Source organism: Tiliqua scincoides, chromosome 4, assembly GCF_035046505.1.
Source record: "Tiliqua scincoides isolate rTilSci1 chromosome 4, rTilSci1.hap2, whole genome shotgun sequence".
NCBI lineage: Eukaryota > Metazoa > Chordata > Lepidosauria > Squamata > Scincidae > Tiliqua > Tiliqua scincoides.
The window spans coordinates 135,626,209-135,647,725 of NC_089824.1; the positions used below are offsets into that span (position 1 = coordinate 135,626,209).

The window sequence follows — 21,517 nt, forward strand, 5'->3', positions numbered from 1 at the left end:
AGCTAGAACCAAAAGAAAAATGTTCCATTTTACAGAGGTTCCCTGCCTAGTTTCCTGAAAGCAATTCATACACATCTCTTATTTTCAAGCCTGATTTAAAAGCCATCATTCACAGGCAATGTTATTAATGCTACATATTTCAATATCCAGTTGTGCACAATAATTACAACTACCTAAGACCCGTTTTTCTATCTATGTGCAATAAATTACTAAATAAATTAATGTTGATCCACTGACAGGTAAACAAGTAAAACATAGTGTGGAATAGTAGCTTATAGACTTATTTTAGACTGTTCTAATTCCATAGTGAAGTATTTGACCAAATTATTCAATTTATTTTAACTGAGAAACTGCCTCTTTATAAGTGGGACATGTCTAGCAAAGGAGAATAGTACAAAAGTTTGATTAGATCTCCCCCCCCCCCCCACCCCGGTAGAGCAGCAATGACAAAAGTAGTTTCAAAAGTTTGGCATAAGTTTTAGCTAGACTGGTACACTGTTATGAAAGCAGATGAGTCACCAGAAAGTTCAGACAAGGAGACAGATATACTGGAAGCAAATCACCTACTTTGCAATCTTCTTGGATGAAAAACATTGCCATGATCATACATAATAAGTTTTGGACACTAAAAATGCAGCTCACATTCTACATCTACCTAGTGAACTTGGCCTATCTAAACTTAAAATACAATAAACACTAAATGTGATGATGAATATGCAATTTATCCACCTACTGGTTAACCAGCAATGCTTACTTTGATGGTGGAATTTTCTTGAAATGCAGCACTTCGAACATTGAAGTTTCTTTCGCCAAAGACAGAGCGCTGAACAGAATGGCAGTCAGATCCCTCCTACGGTGTCAGAAAGAGGACAGTAAGGTTTACATCTTTAAAACAGTGTCACTTGTAATCCATCCTTTTTAAAAAAAATTATTAAGCAAGATGAGAACATAGTCTAGACTGAATAGTAAACATGCATAAAAAGCAAATAATGATTTTAGACAGAAAAAAAAGCAGGCACTTGCACTGTTATGCAACAACATCCTCATAAGCTTGTAAGTTAAAGTCCTTCACATCTAACTTCTCAGTATACTCCACAGATAGATGCATGTCAAAGCAACCTTATAGATAAGAATATTTTCAAAACCCTGATATACTGAAACAGCTTATTTTGACAACCTGGATGAATGAGACAATTAGAGATGCACTATTTGGAAACAAGTGAGATACTAAGCTATACTATTCATCTAAAGATTTTCTCTGACACAGTGCTATGATTAGCCTTCCAGGGAAGAAATAATTCATTTGGGGGATAAAACAAACTTCCTATTGGCATGTACATCATCTCATCTCTTTAAGTGGTTATGCTTAGTCACTTAAAATGCCCAGAACACCCAATGGTCATCATTTACTGATTTTCTAATACACTTGCTTGCAGCTGTATAGACAGACAACTTGGACTTTCCTGTTGTTATTCCACCTTATCTACTGAGCTGACAAATAAAGCCTTTATTTTCCTCCTTGCTGTCACTTCAGGAATGGAGAGAAGAGACAACTGGAGCAAATAAATAAATAGATATATCAGTCCCTATCTACTAATTTGCATGTTAGGGATGGGCAGCCCAATCCTATCCCTGGCAACTCCGCCAGATAGTAGCCCGACAAGGAGGATACGGTGGAGCAGGGCCCCCCCCCGTCCTGAAAATAATCACTACCGGCCAGTGCTGCAGGGGCACCTCTGCAGCCCTCCACATGGCACTGAGGCTCAGCACTGATTGGTGTTGGTCCAGTGCTTGCGGCCCCTCCTCTCCGAGCGCTGCAAGTGTGCCTTACAGCACATTTCCGACACCCAGTGCAGGTAGTGAGGGTTAATTGGATTTGGACCTTAATGGATTATAACCAGTGAGATCTGAGAATATTTCAGATTAATTCATCTGAATAACAAGGATATTCCAAGAAATATGCCCTGGAAAAATCAGGGGTTTGCCATTGTACTGCAGTAATCACACTGACGGAAAGAACAAGAGGATATTAAAGCACATTAAAGTGTAATACTTCTAATTTTTATTGACTGAACATTGTGGAGGAGATCACTTCAATGTAGATGTTGCACTGCTATATGTAAAGCTTATACATCCAATCTTTTACACACCAAAGTGCCAATGACTGCCACTCTCTCATGTGTCTATGTGGTTAAACATACTTCTACAGCTGCCCGAGGCACTACACATATAAGTGTATACTCAACTCAAAGCATGAGCAGTACACCTCAGTATGATAAATGTTTTTGACAGAGATCAGCCTTAGGATTTTTATTTCATAGTTGCAGAATCATCTGAAGCACAGTATCTTGGCAAACGCTTTCATACAAATGCTATACAGGAACAATTCTTGCACAGAACTAATTCCAGTTTTGTGATGTCTATGATTTTTATGAACACGTTTCAGGAGTTATCCCAAGCAAGAGGATGCTGAAACTAGAAACTGAAATTATATTCTAGTATTACATCTCCCCCTGTTGGATGAAGCATTAAATAAAATTCACATTACAAAATTAAGGAAGAAGCACAGAACCTTTCTTTTGTGTCCTTGTTTAATCTGTGTTTGTGAAAAGGAACAGGGTCTTTTATTAGCAGTCTTTGTCACTGACTGTTGAACCAGCTGTCTAGACGTGACAGAAACCTGGCTTCCCAAAGGTACGTGAGACTTATTATATGCCTGCTGGGCTTCAGACTGAATAACTTTGAGAAGCTCTATTTGTGTGTCTGGAGTTCCTTGCGCCAAACCAAAGTCAACTAGGGCATACCTAAGAAAGAAGACATAAATTGTCAATAGTTTAATACATACTTCAACTGAACTTTTGCTGTATCAGAACCTATGCCCTTAAGCAGTTTAACTGTTAGCTTGAAGACAGAATGATGGTTGAGTTTGTTTGGGCAGCAGCAGCAGAACTTTTAGAAGGGATGGTTTGCACTTCTATCCTCTAAATATTTTTTTTTGGGGGGGGGGGGGGATAAAATAGCACCCTTTTGGTCTCTTGTACCAAAAGGTAACTGTTCCTTCACTTTGGGTGAACCTCAGTTACTGAAGATGTTAAGGCAAAATACCTTACATGATTTTATACTGTAGTTTCCAGACTCTGTACTGTTATCCTCTATTCCAGATGGCGCCAAACCTCAGCATGGGCCAGATTCAGCATGTAGACAAAGCCTTCCTTGAATGGCACTTTGTGTTCCATGCCTCACCATTTTATCTTCCCAGCTGATCTTCTCACGAACTCGTGCCAGGCAGCCATTTCCCTCCGGAAATCAAGGTGCAGAGTCTGCTGAGATGACAGGCAGCAGAAGCGGCTGCCCAGCGCAAGTTTGTGAGAAGATTGGCTGGAAAGATGCTACAGCATAGAACGCAACACAACACACTTTAGGTTTTTTCTAAACACAGCAGTCCCACAGTTTGAAGACTGCTGCTCTATACTGGAAGATATCCAGTGTCTATACTATCACAAAGAGATCAGTATCAAATGGGATTTGCTTAAAAATATCCAGTTATCCAGTTTTAGGACCAAACTGAAATTTGAAAGCAGACATGAGGCTGGGGACCCTCACTACCAAAAGTTACAAACACCATAAACCAAGGGAGGTGGGGAAATGCTAAATCCCTGGTGCTCAATGCTCAACAAATTCTGGGCAGCAGAAATTTGCACTGGGCAACAGTGCAACCCTGTTTCAAACCTGCTATTGTTGTCTTCTAAAACCATCTAGCTGTGGCAAAAATGGATCCAAGAACCAAACTGGAAGGAGGGAAGTGCAGGGCAAAATGTTGGCAGGTTCTAAATAGAATCCTTCCACTGGCTGCTTTGCAGTTTTTTGGCAGCCAGGTCACAGCCTCATACCTGCCACTGAACATCTAGTTCTGATTTTAGCTTTATTGATTAGGTTCACAGTGTGCTGCTAGATGCAGAACATGGCTAGGTTTACTATGCTTAAGACAGGTATTGCTGTATGAGATCGTAACACAGTCAAACCAAGGCAGACTTACTCTTTCAGTTGCCTGTTGTATAGAAAGTTACTTGGCTTGACATCACGGTGCACAATACCAAAATGATGAATACGTCTCAAAGCTTTGAGCAGATTAAACATATAATCTCTTACTTCTTCCAAGGAGAGAGAGTTCAAGAAATCCTGTAAGAATGCCAGAATAAATGAATGTGCAACAATTTGTAAATATATGTTGTGAGTTTAGCAAAACAGGTTTTAAACTCACCAGGAAGGATTCATGTTCCAGGTATGGCATAACAATAACCACATGATCATTTTTTCTAAAACAATATTGAACTCCCATGACATTATCTTGCCCCCTAAAAGGAAAACACAAAACACCACAAGTGAATGTTTAACCTCGCATATGAACTCTATGTTCTCAATATTGTGAAGATTGTTATCTCCATACACCTCCTCAAGATGTTTCATTCTGCTCTTAAAAAGCCTCAGCTCAACTATTAGCAGTTCATTACAGATACGCAGAGAACCACGCATATTTAGAAAAAGATAATATTCCTAAGAGAGCTTCAGGTATGCCATAATTCCATGAAAAAACAGAAGCATACAGAATGTAGTACTAGGCATCAATGTCACCTTTTTAAAAGCAGGTTTCTAGTCCTGAAGACGTTTTTAAAAGTCAAAAGGGAGGATATATGCTTAAAAGTTAAAGGTAAGTTAGGCTTTAATGTGTGATGTCTCTGAAATCTCAGAAGCCAGAGAGGTGACTAAAAATGCGATCAAGTGGCTGGGTGAGTCTTCAGTGCCCTATTGTTCTTTGTCCCTGATCATGAGTAGCAGAAACAGAACCAGAAAGAAGTAAGTAAAATAGAAGAAACTTCAGCATGAAATAAGTAAACTAAGAAGGCTTGAAAATGTGCATATGAGAGAGAGAGAGAGATGCAGACTACAAATCCGGTCAGCATTGGTGGTGCAGAAATTGGATTCCTTGGGCACACATTTTTATTTTGGAGCTTTGCACGTGCAGCTCTGTCCAGTCAGTCCTGTTACATTAACATACTTCAATAGACAACTTAATACCTCACAAACCATATCTTGATATGTTTGCCTATGTTCACAATACTATTGATGTTTTATGGAATGCTATAGTTACAGAATTAAGAGCAGAGTACTACTAGACATCACCCATTAAAAAAATCTGTCTATACAATGTACATATATGGTATTCTATTTAAATCATAAATCAAAGCAATTGCTAAACTAGAATCCTAAGTCTACTAGACTAAAACTTTTGTACATTTCCATTCAAGACCTACCCAGCGACTGTAAGACACTGAAGTTCAGCAGCAATTCGTAAAGGATGACTAGTAGGAATCAAGTGTTTCAAAGCTACTTTTTCTTCACGGCCTCCTCGTAACTGGCCGGTGGCCAAGTAAACAGAACTAAACGTACCTGTAAAGAGGGAAATTTCATTTAATATTCTCTAGTTACAAGAAATAGCCAATTTGATATTTTGTAAAGCAGCTCAGCTTCTACACTGTCATGAAGGTATTATTGGAATAATAATCATGAGGGTGATGGTATTTAAAGCAAAGCCTTCATGAATTTCATACTATTGGGGGAACAAGGATGGAAAAATAGAGTACTGTTTTGAGTAGACTATAGGGCCCCCCATATCCATGGATTCACTTATCCATAGATCTGATCTGTCCCCCTGCGTCCCCTCCAGAAGCGAGGGGAGCTCCACTTTCCTTACCTCAGAAGGGTCCTCTGAGCCCAGCAAAGGCCATGCATGTCTGTCACCTCTGCCAGGCTCAGACTGTGTCTTAGAATGAAAAAGGTCACTTTCGGTTTCTCAGATTAAAAAAAGAATATGCAGCCTCTGCGCTCAGAAGACCCTCTGGAGGCATGGGGAGTGGAGCTCCCCTCGCCTCTGAAGGGTGTGCCCTGCTATCCACAGTTTGTTAATTACAGGGAGGTGGTTTCGGAATGGAACCCCCACAGATACCAGGGCACATCTGTAGTCATATTTGGAATACAGCTTTTTCACAAATTCAGGACAGTCTTTAAAAAAAGCAAACAACCTGAAAATTATATGAACAACAAATCTGTTGTTATATCTGATTTAAAATGGAAAGAGGTTCTGAAGGGGACAAAAGTCTGATACAAATCTTCAAAGAATCAGCTTCAGGAGATATAGTAAGGTAATATAGCGAGGTTTTCAATAGCTAGATGCACATGTATAACCCTGCTAAGACATTCACTTGACTGCCCTAATGATTTTAACGTGCTAACATGAACATCCAGTGGCCTCCAGGATCCAAGGAGGAATTGGGCAGTAACTGTTATTGCACATACTTTTAAGCCCCTTTAGCACAACAGATCATATACAACTATGTTATGCTTCTCAAATTGAGATATACAGTGGGCCCGCAGTATCCACGGGGAGCCATTTTCACAAGCAACAGATGAAGTGGTGAACTTGTGTCTGAGCTGTATTGCTTCAGGCTGCAAGTAAGGTCAAGGAAAAAAAATCTCGGAAAACGGTTGCTAGACTAAGGGCTCAGTTCTATACAATTTTCCAGCACTGATGCAGCCATGCCAATGGGGCATGCACTGCATCTTGTGGCTGGGTGGCAGAGAGGCTGCCTCAGGGTAAGGCAGGGCTTTTCAAACTAGGGCATCGCGACACACCAGCCTGCAGGCCCTGGTCCCTGTCCCCTTAAGGATCCCCAGGATCACGCTGCTCGGGGGGGCTGCAGGGGCTTGGGTACGCGTACCCAAGCCCCTGCAGCCTCCCAGGGGTGCGGGGAGCCCAGCGCGACCTTCAGCAGGGCTCCCCGCAGCAGTGAATGTAGATGAGGAGTGATTGTGCCCTGCCTCCGCTAAAGTGGAAGAGGAACACGATTGCGCTGCATCTACTTTCACTGCTGCGGGGAGCCCTGCTGCAGGTCACGCCGGGCTCCCCACACCCCCGGGAGGCTGCAGGGGCTTGGGTACATGTACCCAAGCCCCTGCAGCCCCCGAGCGGCGCAATCCTGGGGATCGCGCCGCTGCCTCCTCCCTGCCTCCAGGCTGCCACTGCCTGTTAAGGGGCCAGGGCCCACAGGCTGGGGCGTCGCGACACCCCAGTTTGAAAAGCCCTGGGGTAAGGGAACAAATGTTTCCTTACCTTGGGGTTGCATTGCAGCTGCATTGGTGCTGGCAAGTTGGATTGGGCCCTAAGTCTTCTCTACGCTATTCTACATGCAGGCGGTGTTTGTATGGAAGAGCATTCCATTATGCAAGTCCCCATCTGCAGTTTAAAGCAATAAAGCCCAGGAGGCTTGCCGTTTCATCTCCTCTTTGCAAGAACCTGCAAAGAGGGGGTGGAGTGAGACAATCCAATCAACTACATATACCAAACACTGAAAAGGATTTTTAAAAAACCTTTATGTTCCCCACCTAGGAACCAAGTAAAAATCATAGTTTACCTTCGCCAATTTTCCCCTTAATTTTGAACACATTTGCAAGCTGTGGCACTGCTTCATAAAGCTTTTCAATATCTGTACTTGTACCTGTTGAGAAATAAAAATAAAAAATAAAAAGTAATACCTCCTCCCAACTCTGAACATTACATAGAACTCTTGCAAAATAATTAGTGTAATTTAAAATATTCACACAAATTTCATTGGTCCTGAACAATCCACAATCAGTAAAATATGCCACTGAATTCAAAGGATATACAGATTTCACCTAAAATGATTGCAACACTTCCACTGCATGTGTGTATTCGTTCTATACTTCACGCAGAATTAAGATGTTATGGTGCTCGCGGAATGAGTTGCCCGACCTGCCCTACAGCATTTCCAAAGGTGTACACTGCATCTTCCTAACCTCCTGGGAGCTGCAAGAACATGAAATCTAGTTTTCCAAGCAGAAAGAAGTGCACTATGTATTATTGTACAGCATCATCATAAATGACTACATACACATTCCACTGTGTTCACTGGAGTTTACTCCAAAGTAAGTTCACATAGGATTTATCCTTATGAAGACTGAGCTGCACTTAGCAAGGGAGATACTGAAGATACTCAGAAGATACTGAAGTCAACAAGTCTCAGTGCTCACTTATGCAATTCTCAAAAAGTATATTCACTTCTTATAAATGCGTTGGCTACGTCCATTTTGGTTACCTGTCTGCCTTACAGCTATAACCAGTTCTATGCATGCTGCAAGTAAGATCATATAAACTTTATGCAGGATAATATATGACTGCACAACAGCATAATAATAGAGGGGATACTATCTGCTCCCAGTCTATGCAAACATTCAAGCTATATTTTTCCATTCCTTTAAAATTTATTTTCATTTCTGAAGTGTAACAACAACCACAAGAGACTCTGGAGCGAGCACAAGGAGTAGCAAAGTTTCTATGCCAGCTTTAGAACTACTATTTAATGTTTGATTATTTGCAACATCAGTACTTAAAGAGGTGCTTTGTTTGGGGTATGACATGGGTTAAACTTCACAGTCATATAAAAGTCTATATTCCAAAGACTGCTATACAAACTTTAAAAGCCACACATAAAAGGAATCTGTCAAAATCATGTGAGAATGCCCAAGCAGTATAGGACACAAAAAGAGTACAGGGGGGGCCCCATACCCATGGATTCAGTTATCTGTGGACTGGGTCCACCCCCCCCCCCATACACACTCTGCTCCCCTTACCTCCAAAGGGTCCTCCACACTCAGCAGAGGATGCAGATGTCTGAGCTCGGCAGTAGAAATAATACAACTTCCAGTTTCTCAGTGAAACCGGAAGTGATGCCTTTAATGCCTTATAAGGCACTAAAAATGTCACTTCCAGTTTCTCTGTGAAATCAGAAGTTACGTTATTTCTACTGCCGAGAGCAGTTTGAGCCATGCAGAGGCCGCAGACTCTGCTGAGCTCATAGGACCCTTTGAAGGAGAGGGGAGCTGGCTTCCACTCACCTCTGGATGGTCCAGGCTGTGGAAACAGGCGTTCATCTGTATCCAGTTTCAGCTATCTGCGGGGGGGGGGGGGGGGTCCAGAACAGAACCCCTGCAGATAAGGGGGCACTACTGTATTGCGAGAGTAATTACACTAAATAACATCCCCACAGTTGGTCTCTCCAACATAAACTAGAAAAGATGTGAAGGGCTAGGTAATGTAAATTAGTAAAGATTTTCTTTCATTCCCAAAACAAAGAGCTTTAAAAACGCAATATAGCAGGCTTACGATAACTAGCTAAATTAAAATCTTCTTCCTAAAAATTTAAAGTTCCTGCTTTTCATACTCCTAACACTAGGTGGCATGGAAAGGATGCTGTATTGCATTTTTCTGCAAAATTGAGGCAGCACAAGTGGCCCTAGTTACGTTTCCAACTACTTTTTTGATACAAGACTCGCATATTTTTCATCTGAATCTTACAAAAATACTGTAAGCACACTGCATAAACTGGTTTAATATTATTTTAGGTACAACAGTTAATGATACATCGATAAGTTTTAATAAGAACATTGCTGATATAAAGAAACATTTACAGTCAAAAGTGATCTGGGCTACCTCTAACGAAGCCACTTCATATTGCACAATAATGAACAATTTATCAAGAACCTGATAATCTGCTGCTGTATTTAACCAGACCAAAGAAACTTTTAAAAAAAGAAAAGGAGAATCTCCAGTGCTGCACATCTAACTCAGCTGTTCCCATTCTAAGGTCTGATATATTGGATTGGAATGCACTGCACACAATCCTGCCCCATCCAAAAGAAAACCACAAACACTACATCCTCAGGACATGGCATGTAATGTACATTACATTACAGTTGTAATGCAATTCACAAATTCCACCCAGAAAAGCACGAGTGAGACATTACCATAACTTGGGGCTTTTCAAACTGGGGTGTCGTGACGCCCCAGACTGCGGGCCCTGGCCCCTGCCCCCTTAAGGGGCAGGGGCAGCCTGGAGGCAGGGAGGAGGCAGCGGCATGATCCTGGGATCACGCCACTGCCTTCCCCTCCCGCCCACGCAAGAACTTAGTGGCTCACAAACTCTCCCAGAGAGTTTGAGAACCACTGCCATAACTTATGTGAACCCAAGAGGACTTTAAACTTACATTTCGTGGGCAGCTGTACACTCATGTTACATGGCAAACTGCTTTGGAAGGACATTTCAAAAACAAGATGTGTGTTCAACTGTTTAAAGGGGGAAAAAGTCAAATTCTAGCAGAGCCTTTGTATATGCCCAAACAATTACTTGGATTCCAGCCATAGCATCTTACAACTCACACATCATTTCTTTACTGTCTGTAACACTTCAGTGGCACTTGCAATGATTGCCAAACCAGCATTACGATCAAGTCCTTTAAAATGCTTGACTTTTCTTCCTCCAACAGAGGTCTCTGTGCTGTACCAATATCAGATCACTTCATAGTTCTAATCAAGTTTATACAAATTCCTTTTAAAAGATTGAGGACACAATCCTAACCAGGTCTACTCAGAAGTAAGTCCTATTTTGTTCAATGGGTGATACTCTCAGGAAAGTCTGGTTAGGATTGCAGCCTAAACTATGCTTGATTGAATGCCAATGTTAAAAAGATCCAAGAGCCAGAATAGAAAGGGTTTAGAGGGCAACATGATGTGTAAAAATGCATACCTGACAGCTTCTTGTTACTTCGAGATGAGTCTTCACAATGCATAGGATGTTCATTCTGAGGAACTGCCTCCATCATAAGACTACCTGAAAGCAAACAGCAAAGATGTGAGAATAGTGAGTTTCAAGATCTCTTCAGAATCCGATAAGTCAGTTTCCAAAGAAATTTGCACCCCTTTCTCAACAACAAAAGACAGTGATATAGATAAGAACATAAAAGCCCCACTGGATCAGGTCAAAGGCCTATCTAGTCCAGCTTCCTGTATCTCAGTGGCCCACCAGATGCCTCAGGGAGCACACAAGACAAGATACCTGCATCCTGGTGCCAATCCCTAACATCTGGCATTCTGGGGTAGCCTACTTCTAAAACCATGCAGTTGCACATATACATCATGGCTTGTAACCTGTGATGGACTTTTCTTCTAGGAATCTGTCCAATCCCCTTTTAAAGGCATCTAGGCCAGACACCATCACCACATCCTGTGGCAAGGAGTTCCACAATTATACACTGGGTAAATAAATATTTTCTTTTGCCTGTTCTAACTCTTCCAACACTCAATTTTAGTGGATGCTCCCTGGTTCTGATGTTGTGTAAAAGGGAAAAGAACATCCCTCTATCCATTCCCTGCATAATTTTGTACATCTCAATCATTTCCATCCCCAGCACTTTTTTTCTATACTGAAGTGCCCCAAATGCTCTAGACTTTCCTTATAAGGAAGGTGTCCCAGGCCATAAGTCACTTTGGTCACTCTCTTCTGCACTTTTTCCAGTTCCACTTTGTCCTTTTTGAGATGCAGTGACCAGAACTGGACACAATACTCCAATGTGGGCTTACCATAAATTTGTATAATGATATTATATTGGCTGTCTCAATCCCTTTATAAATGATCCTGAGCATGGAATTGGCCTTCTTCACTTGCCACTGCACACTGCGTTGACACTCTCATCAAGCTGACCACCAGTACTCCAAGATCTCTCTCCTAAGCGATGACAAACTGCTCAGAACCCATTAGCCTCTACATGAAGTTTTGATTTTTTTTTTTGCCTCAATGTGCATTACTTTACACTTACTTACATTGAAACACATCTGCCATTTTGCTGTCCATTCTCTCAGTTTGGAGAGATCCTTCTGGAGCTCTTCACAATCCCTTTTCGTGTTCACCACCCAGAAAAGTTCAGTGTCATCCACAAACATGACCACTTATCCCTGTCTCCAGGTCCTTTATGAACAAGTTGAAAAGTACTGGTCCCAGGATAGGTTCTTGGGTCACACAGCTTTTCACCTCTCTCCATTGTGAAAACTGCCCATTGACACCTATTCTCTGTTTCCTGGCCCTCAACCAGTTCCTAATCCATAAGAAGATGTGCCTTTCTATTCCCCAACTGCGGTATTTTCTCAGCAGCTTTTGGTGCAGGACTGTGTCAAACTCCTTCTGAAAATCCAAATATACAGTATCCATGGGTCTGATGACAAAAAAAAGTCTGGGAAATAATACCAGTAGAGTGCATTTGTGTGAAACGTAGGAAAGTTGATACTACATAGTCTAGGGGTGTCAAACATAAGGCCCGGGGGCCAGCTGCAGCCCAAGGAAGCTTTTAATCAGGCTCTCATCTGCTGAGCAGTGCTGAGGTGTACTGCTGAAAGGGCAACAAACATTGGGTTCTCCCATATCTTGAAATATGATCAAGATTAGCATATTTCTCGTCTATCATTTGCAGTTAATGAATTCCTTAGAAAAAGGGCTTATTTTTGGTTATGACCTGTTTAATGACATCACTTTGTACCTAATGATATCACTACCAGCCATCAGCAGGCATCATGAATGCTATTCAATCCTTGGTATGAAATGAGTTTGACACTCCTGATATAGTCTGACATCGACTCCAATGTCACTTGCTGCAAAGAATGTCTGCATAAGATTGCAGCTTTAATAAAACAAGCCTGTGCAATACTGTAGAAAAGAGGCCTTCCTGAACGAGATAAAGAAAGGCAGATTGTTGAGCAGCACATAAAGGACATGGTACTAGTAAAATAACATTATTCTTATTACTGCTAGTTACTCTGCAGCCTTACTAATGCATCTAGACTTCTGAAGCAGAGAAAGAATGAGATGAGAGAAGCAGCTCCTGGAGAAGAACATCCTCTTGTGATAATGCTACTGAAAAAGACAGAAGTTGTTCACCCAGTGAGAAGTGGTAGACTTAGCTGCTTTTAATTACCATCCCATTATCTTTTGGGAAATCAGATTACACAGGCCAACACACATTTTGCTTCCTTAGACATTACACCAATTCCTGGCTATTTTTGGGGTGCCGATTCCAAAAACTGCATCCGTTTTGCCCTATCACGTCTAGTTTTAGAGGTACTAGTATAGCCTCATTAGTGAATGGTTCAAGCAGCTTCCTCATGAGGAAGCCATGGTGTAGGTTTCCTCATGAGGAAGCTGCTTGAACCATTCACTAATGAGGCTATACTATATCTCCAAAACTAGACGTGATAGGGTAAAACGGATGCCATTTTTGGAATCGGTACCCCAAATTCATATCAAACCATCATAAAGCTTGGGAAAAACTTTTCTGACCCTGTTTTGTAGGCCTGTTATTAAACACAGCTTAAATCTTAAGAAAAACATTTTTCCAGAAATGGCGTAATATGTGCCACCTACTCAACAGAGCAAATGAATACATCTAGAACAAAATGAGGCTGAAAAGATAAGCATCATCACTGGTTTTCAATTGCTCATTCCAATAAAAGATGTAAGTTGTCCTTGATTTTTCCAAAATCAAGGACAAATGCTGCAGAACACTTGAGGAAAGATTACCATGATTATTACTTATAGAAAGCAGCATGATTTTAAGGAAGTCAGCGTTTCTAGATTCCCATAGAAAAACTACAATTTGCCTATAACTACATACCTTCACATCCAGGTGTTCAATTCATGTATTTTATACCGGATGTTCTTTGGTCTGAGAGGAACACATTGAACAATGCATAATGTCCTAACTTGCAGTTGGAGGAGAAAGCAGCAATATGGGATTATTCCCTATTCCAACCCTCAATGTGCTGAAACCCCCCAACCCTCTGAGGTGAACATCTCTTCCTGACCAGTTTTAAAAATCACTGGGCTTTAATGCAACAGGAAGAGGCACAAAGAACTATGTCTGGCACAAAATTAGACATAGAAATTGTATACATTGCACTCTCTGCCACAGCAGATAATTCTATCCTTCTGGGGGAGAGGGGGTGCAAAGAAAACCACTTCAAGATCTTCTAATCTGCAAATCTTCTAAGACAGAATTTGCTACATCACAAATTCTGGTTAGTTACTGATCATGATTCCACCATCGATCCTATCTCCCCCCATGCATGAAGAGGAGAGAGTACACCCAAAGTTAGGGGATATCATGTGGAACCAGGATTAAACAGTGGTTCTGCCATAGGGCAGGCTGGTGCATTACTAGAGGAAAGAGGAAATATATCCCTTTACCCCGAGATGATTTCCAGATGCCTCCTAACCTGTGCTGCACGCAGCCTGGCTGTGCCTGTGCAAGTTAGAAAAGGGCTGTGAGGCATCCAAGGGAGAAAGATATGGTTTAAATTAATGAACTTGAAAACAGCAAGCTTGTTATCTGAGAGATCAGCTAATTTCATATACTTTGAAGGAACAGCATAGAATTGCTAAAGGATTCCTTTTCTACACTGAAGAACTTCATATCCATGTTAATAAATAATCAGACTGCTGGGGGCAGGGCAGGGACCCAGCCGTTATGCAGGATCCCAACCCTTTCCCCCCCAGCAGCATGGAGTGGCTCAAAGTCATTCTGTTCTCCTAGGACTTGTGCCATCTCCCGCCCTGGAACTGCCTCCCTCCTGCCTCCTCCCCACCTCCTGAGGTGGCACAAGTCCGAGAAGACCCATTGGGGCTGTGGTGGCTTACCCAAGGAAGAGCTTCCCCTTGCCTCTGGCTGAGCCACTTCTGGCCCCAGTCTTGTGTTGGATACAGCACAGGCCTCCTGGCCTGCCTGTTCCAGCACATGATAGGATTATCATATCTGCACGAAACACATAATGAAACAAAAAGTCCTTCACCTTGCATTCTATAATTCAGATCCATTCTATTCCATCATGATTTGGCAAGTATCACTACCCAAGAGGATCCTGGAAGATTGTGTGCAATGATTTGATGAACACAGCTGTGACACTGACAGTCAAGTGATTACATCATAAAGGACATTTTAACTGTCCTTAAACTGGTTTATGGTGTAGAGTTTGCCTCCTGAAATGAGTTAACAGAAGACCAACAGCTCAAACAAGACTATACTGGCAAAGTTTTACAGTAAACTCAGAGTTCTTTTGAGGTTAAAGCCAGGTTTCTCGCACTTCAAAGATTAATAAGTGATCAACAAATCTGACTCTGGTAGATATTTTAGGCTATTTCCTACAACCCAATTTTATTTTAGTATTTATATACAGCCTTTCTTGTAGACTTTAGTCTCATAGAATCAAGACAGTTTACATAGGAAGGCTGACCACAAACTCCATTTTTTTCCAATGGGTTTTTTTTTTTTTTACAAGTGTTATTCCATGAGAGAAACTTCACTGAATCCTCCATTTCTCCAGATGTTTCCTTTCATTGACCTGGTTGCAATTTTAAAAAAGATTGATGGATTATGTTCGGTCACTACAATTTAGTCAACCAATAAGTATTTAGTAAAATCTTCAGTAATCTTTCTTATTCTAGAATTTACCTACATATTTTTCAATGAAGTAAATATCATACACATCTACTCTTTTAGACAATGAGGAAAATGCTACTATCTTTGGAGCATTACCTTTAATTAAAAAAACAAAGATGGAAGGAGCTCAGCTGTGCTAGTTTTGTGGCTCTAAGCAAGTGTAATGTCAACCTAATTCTCAAAAGATAGCAAAAGTAAGCTAGGGACAGGGAGAAGTAACCTTTCACAAGCTTATCTTTGAAGCTAAATGACTTCCCTTGAGTCCAGAAACAAGATATAAAAGTATAAATGATATTTTTATTTATATAAAAATCACACACACTTTCACATTTATATATTTATTGTGTTAATCCATTATACACTTTCACATTTTGTCCTTACAACAACCCTGTGAGTTGGGTTGGTTATGCTGACAGCAACTCGCTGAGCAGGGATCTGAACCCATGTCTTCCTCCCTCAAGTCCAACCACTACATCACACTAGATATACTATGCACACTGGAACCACATTACAGTATGTCCACATTCACATCTCATTCAGCCAAAATCCAAGTTTATTTCCACCAATTTCAAAGTAGACCAAATCGACATAACACAGTTAAGCTAGTTTTTAAATTGGGTTTATTCTGTATGGTTTTTAAATTGGGTTTATTCTGTATATTCTTTTCTGTATGAGGGAAAGTCTATATATGGAATTACACTGTCATAATATCAGATTATAATACTTCAACTGTGACCTTATTTTATAAGCATCAAAAAATTAAGTTAAATCCCTAAGAAGGAAAAAAAAAAGTGAAAATCTCCAAGTCTCATAGGGAACAATATGGCAGACAGTACAAAGATAGGAAAGGAAAGCCAAGCAAATATATAGTACATGAGTGTATATAGAACAGCAAAGAGGAAGGATAAAAAAGCTCTAAAATGGGGCAGATACATAGAAGCAAAGTAGTCTGGCAAAGTACACCTTAGGTTGCTCGTCCATACTCCCCTCCACAGGCTTGAGAGCTACCCACATCCTTCATCCTGCTTGTGACTTCTGCGCCACTTCCTCAGGAGACATGTCACAATACAATACAACTCAGTCCTAAAGCAGCAATGTTAAAGGTTCCTTTCCTATTTTCTTATATTAAAGCTAGTAGACCAATGGTTCCCAAACTAATCCATTTAGTATCCCAAATGGATACTAAAAGGTTTAGTATCAGGGTTCACTTTTTAAAATAACATTGTTAGAACCTACCTAGCTTTACAAAACTTTTTTAAAGTTCTAAAAAGATATATTTTTACTGACGTATTTAATGACAAGAATATTTTTATTTATTTACAAAAACTCAATCTATTTCTTGTAACGAGGCCTGTGTGAAGGGTGTGCTTGTTTCCTGTTAGAATTTATCACAGCATTGACATCCACATTGATGTTGGTTATTTTCAGGCGCAAGGAGTTTGACAATTGCTGCTTATTTCGAGATTTGTTTTTTAATTCCATCATTGCTGAAAATCCAACTTCACAGGTGTACGAAGATGAGAAAGGGAGCAATACCTTCAAAGCTTCAGTAGACAGAGTTGGAAATGTTTGCTGGACAGACAGCCAGAACTGAGTCAATTGTCTGCGGTTAAAATTCAGTTTCAACAATGTGTTTTCAGACAGATCAATGAGTTCTTCATCAGCCTTTGCTGATATCCCAGTCATCATGTCATCCTGAAATGGGTTTGCAATCCAGTTCTTCTGCTGACAGTTTTTCATTCCCTCAAAAAAGTAATAATCCAGATTCTCTGACAATGCGTTCAAATGTGCTGAAATCTCCATAATTATTCCATCAGGTGGTTTCACATCATTTTCAGTTATAAAAGTTTGAAATGTTTCAAAACAGTCATACTTGTAGTCCTCAATGCTCTTTTTCCACAAAACAAGTTTTTTGATGAAACCTTGAATTTCATCATGAACTACAAATATATCTGCTCCTTCAATTTTTTGTAAATACAGATTCAGTTCATTAAGTTTTGAAAATATATCTGCCAAATATGTGAGCTGTAAAACAAATTCCTTGTTGCGCAACCATTCTGCTAAATCATTTTTCTCATCCAGAAACATTGCAGTTTCTTCACGGAGTTCCACAAGCCTTGTTAGTACTTTCCCCTTTGAAAGCCAACGTGAATCTGTGTGCAAGAGAAGTGATTTATGGGTACTACCCATCTCCTCACACACCTTTTCAAATAAACATGATTGTGACGGTCTTGTCTTTATGAAGTTCACTATTTTAATGGAAGTATTCAAAACATTTTTCAAATTATCTGGCATAGATTTTGATACTAAAACTTCCCTGTGAATGTTGCAGTGAGTCCATAAGGCATCTGGACAAACTTCAAGCACTTGAGTCACGACACTGCTCTTTTTACCACACACAGCCCGGGCACCGTCCGTACACAGTCCAACACATTTTATCCAGTCCAGACCTTTCTTTTTTACATAAGTGTCAAGGATGTTGAATATTTCCTCGCTAGAACCTTGAAGAATTGGTTCACAGCACAACATATCTTCATGGGGTTCGTTATTCCATATGTAACGTACAAAAACAAGCAGCTGGCACAAATCTCCTACATCAGTAGTTTCGTCCAGTTGCAGCGAGAAGAATTTACTTCCACCAACTCTTCGAACCAGCAGATCTTCCACCCACAGGGACATTTCATTGATTCGGCGTGTGACGGTGTTGTTTGAAAGTGGAATTGTTTCTACTTCTTTTGAACTCTTATCACCAAACATAATTCCAACCTTGTCTTTTATTGCTGGGAGTGCTAAAGACTGTCCAAAAGTATGCGGTTTCCCAGCTTTTGCAATGTGCAAACTAATCAGGTATGAGGTGTGCAGAGCTTTTTTGTTGGTCTTGGTGATACGCAGAAGCTTTCTTTTTGACGCTTCTAACTCATCCAGCTTTGTTTTGAAAAATTTGAGTGGTTGGTTTTGCAAATGGGGATGCTTTGTCTCAATATGCTGACGCAATTTGTCTGGGCACATGCTCTCATTTGCGAACACTTCGCAGCATACAACACATTGTGGCCGTGGTTCTTCTTCATCTCCATTCCATGTAAATCCAATTTTTAAGTATCTGGGCTCATATTTCCTCATCACTTTTCTTTGTTTTGGTGGATTAGAACTAGTCGAAGGCTCATCTTCATGTATTTCGACTGTCGTCGGTGTCTTCTTTACCAACCAACTATCCATAATGCAGAGACGCCAATGATTGTTTTCATAGAGTTTTCAATACCATCAACCTGAGAGAAATGGCAGAATGTCAGAAATGTTACCTGCAGAATGAGAAGCAAAAGGAAAACTTTGGAAGAGGCGACTTCCTGGGTTGCTACCTGACCTCTTCTTATGCCTTTCACATGAGGAGGGTGTGCAAAGATCAGCAAGTGAAGCTTTTTATTGCACAGGTTTTGGTGCCAGGTTGCTGAGGACAATGAAGTCAAGCCCTGCAATGCACCACCATGGTGCCCCTGCCTGCTCCCTAATGGGGAGCCCTGTGATCAATGTGAACCCTCAACCAGTACCCTGCCTGGCCAACTTCTGAGGAACCGGGGCCAGTAAAAAGACTGGCAGTCCTAATGAACTTTGTACTGACCTGGAGGATGAAAAAGACTAATGGAAACACATTTCAGTTTTATAAAGTACACTGCCTCTGCCATTTGAACTGCCTCTGCTAAACAAAGCCCACCAATGGAAACACACCTTACAGCACTACCCATACCTCTGCTCGGAGCTATGCCAACGGGCTTTAAACTCACCACATGCGCCCCTGTATGGTGGTCTCTGGTCCACTCTGGGCGGGATTGCAACAAATTCTTGCTGATGAGTGTGTTTTCGGAGTGTGAACACAATCCAACTTGGCCCAGAATGGGCCAAAGACTACTGAGCAGAGGTTTGCATGGTGGTTTTAAAGCCCATGTTTCCATTGGAAGCTCTGCTCAGCACTTCACAATGCACAGTTTGAGAACCGCTATACTAAATAGGTAACACTGGGCTGGTTAGACTATGATTACGCCCATCTGGTGCTGTGTCTCCCTTAAACAAGGTGGCAGGACAAAAGAAAGAGCGCAAAAGAGTTTGTGGCCATGAGAACTCTGGCTGCTGTGCCTGTGCTCTGACAACAGCAGGGTTGTGTCCAATCTCCTAGGAACAATTTTTATTCATCTCAAGTGAATAAGCAGGTGACTAATTACAAGCCTGAAGAAAGTACTGGAAAACTTGAAAGTAAAGCAGAACATGATAAGGAACCTAATTTAACAAAGCTCAACCAGGAATGAGAGATATCATTACCATAGTGACATGATAAAAGATTACTTTAGCAAGGACCAAGGCAAAACCCAATGACTGGAATAAATGTATTTTATATGATGGAATTTCAACTAACCATCTAATTTATGAAGGCCAGTAACATCTATCTTAATTTCAGTCCATTCAAGGCTTGCAAAGATTAGCACCCTTGAGATATTTTATTTCTTCATGTTCGTCCAATAAGTAACTACAGATAACAGAATTGCAAACAATTTTCAGAATTGCTAACCATTGAGCATTCAGCAAAAAAAATTGCAAGATACTGTACAAAACATGCTAGGGAAGAGAATCAACTTTGAGAATAAGTGGAAATAGCTATAATGTGGAATAAAGCTATAATGAGACAGCATCAAAATTCAAATTGTTGTGATACAGTACATGGGATTAGAGATTCAAGAACAATTTTGCTATCTTTTGAACAATTCAGTATTCACAGTTGAGCTCATGTACTTTCTCATTTTCTATTGCTGGACAAATCTATCCATTATAGCTCAAAATGTGGAAATCATACTTCCATGATCATTGTTTGAGCTCCATCAAGTCATTGGTCTGGAGAGAAGAACAACATCTGGGGCTTGTCAGAGCAGGTTAACTTTACAAGGTAGCTCCTTGTAGCAAGACTCCTGGTCATATGCAAGGTTTCCACTGCATTTAAACCAAAAGGCTGCAAGCATAAATATTAAAAAACCAAGCACAAGCTACCTTAAACTTAGTCGTTTAGTTTGTACATGATGTGAAACTATTTCTAAAAGCACAGAACAGAATGCTATCCAGCATACGGAATACCAGATACTTTCTGCAAAACCTTTCTCCTGTAAGTTATTCCAAATGTACTTCCTAACTCTAAGCATACGGTATTTACTTTAATTTCACTTTGCTTCAGCCATTAATCATAAAAACATCTATATACTGTGTATAAAAATAATGGGTAGCTGTGTTTCGTTCACTAGGACCCAAACTACGACCAAAACCAAAAAATGTAAAGTAAGCAATTCACAATTTAAAATATACCCCAAAATGTATATACGGAAATAAAATATACACCATAAAGTTCATATTGGTTTCTTTCTAAGTAACTACAATGTTTGTACTGGAAAGAAGGAAAATTAATATTTGCAAATTTGACTAGTATCCACCATTTAATTTTTTTTTTTTAAGTACAGGTTGTGTCTCAGCATCCGCAAGGGTTCCATTCCAAGAACCCCCAGGGATGATGAAAATAGTGTTAAATGAAATCCATTTTGATAAACAATGTTAAAAATTGCTTACCATTGTAAAGTGGAATAGCAGCAGCAGGTAGACAGTCAATCAATCTCTCTCCAGGGACTTAGATAATGCTTTGTATTATTTTGTGTGCTACAGGAGGAAGGGAGGGGTCGCTTGCCTCGGAGTGAACTGAAACTAAGCTGTTCTGAGCCCCTAGAGCAGGGGTGCCCAAACCCCAGGCCAGGGGCCACTTGCAGCCTTCGGGGGCTTCCAATCTGGCCCTCAGGCCTCTGGCTCTCCAGCGACTTGCTGGAACCCATGCTGGCCCAATGCAACTGCTCTCAGCATGAGGACGACTGTTCAACCTCTCACCTGAGCTGTGGGATGAGGGCTCCCTCCAATACTTGCTGTTTCACATCTGTGATGCAGCAGTGGCAGCTAAGGAAAGGTTAGCCTTGCTTTGTGCAAGGCCTTTTATAGGCCATGAGCTATTGCAAGACCTTCATTCATTCATTCATACAAGTTCCATTTCTAATACATTCATTTATGTAAATCTATTCAAATTTTAAATGTAAATTAATTCATTTTT

At 40.7% G+C, this 21,517-nt stretch overlaps 2 protein-coding genes across 2 annotated transcripts in view; both read right to left on the bottom strand.

Annotated features, from left to right (window-relative positions):
- CDC7 (cell division cycle 7) overlaps positions 1 to 21,517 on the bottom strand; it is a 35,769-nt gene that overhangs the window by 9,081 nt on the left and 5,171 nt on the right. Inside the window, exons 2-8 of the mRNA XM_066625285.1 lie at positions 10,659 to 10,742; positions 7,470 to 7,553; positions 5,313 to 5,448; positions 4,262 to 4,355; positions 4,037 to 4,179; positions 2,573 to 2,804; positions 755 to 850 (exon numbers count right to left, since the gene is read on the bottom strand). Of these exons, the coding sequence (XP_066481382.1) occupies positions 755 to 850; positions 2,573 to 2,804; positions 4,037 to 4,179; positions 4,262 to 4,355; positions 5,313 to 5,448; positions 7,470 to 7,553; positions 10,659 to 10,734 (861 nt within the window). The 5' untranslated portion in view covers positions 10,735 to 10,742. The remainder of the gene's footprint in view (positions 1 to 754; positions 851 to 2,572; positions 2,805 to 4,036; positions 4,180 to 4,261; positions 4,356 to 5,312; positions 5,449 to 7,469; positions 7,554 to 10,658; positions 10,743 to 21,517) is intronic.
- LOC136648453 (zinc finger BED domain-containing protein 5-like) lies at positions 16,227 to 18,609 on the bottom strand. Its single transcript, XM_066624564.1, has 2 exons — positions 18,095 to 18,609; positions 16,227 to 18,007 (listed from the first exon to the last, which is right to left on the bottom strand). Exons 1-2 carry the CDS (start codon positions 18,607 to 18,609, stop codon positions 16,726 to 16,728), a joined length of 1,797 nt encoding a protein of 598 aa, XP_066480661.1. The 3' UTR covers positions 16,227 to 16,725.

Bases quoted from the DNA above. Each gene is read 5' to 3' on its own strand.
- LOC136648453 (XM_066624564.1), bottom strand. From the start codon at position 18,609: ATGGATAGTTGGTTGGTAAAGAAGACACCGACGACAGTCGAAATACAT. The intron at 18,008-18,094 runs CGTCACACGCCG...CTTCTCGCTGCA, and splicing joins ATTCCACTTTCAAACAACAC to ACTGGACGAAACTACTGATG.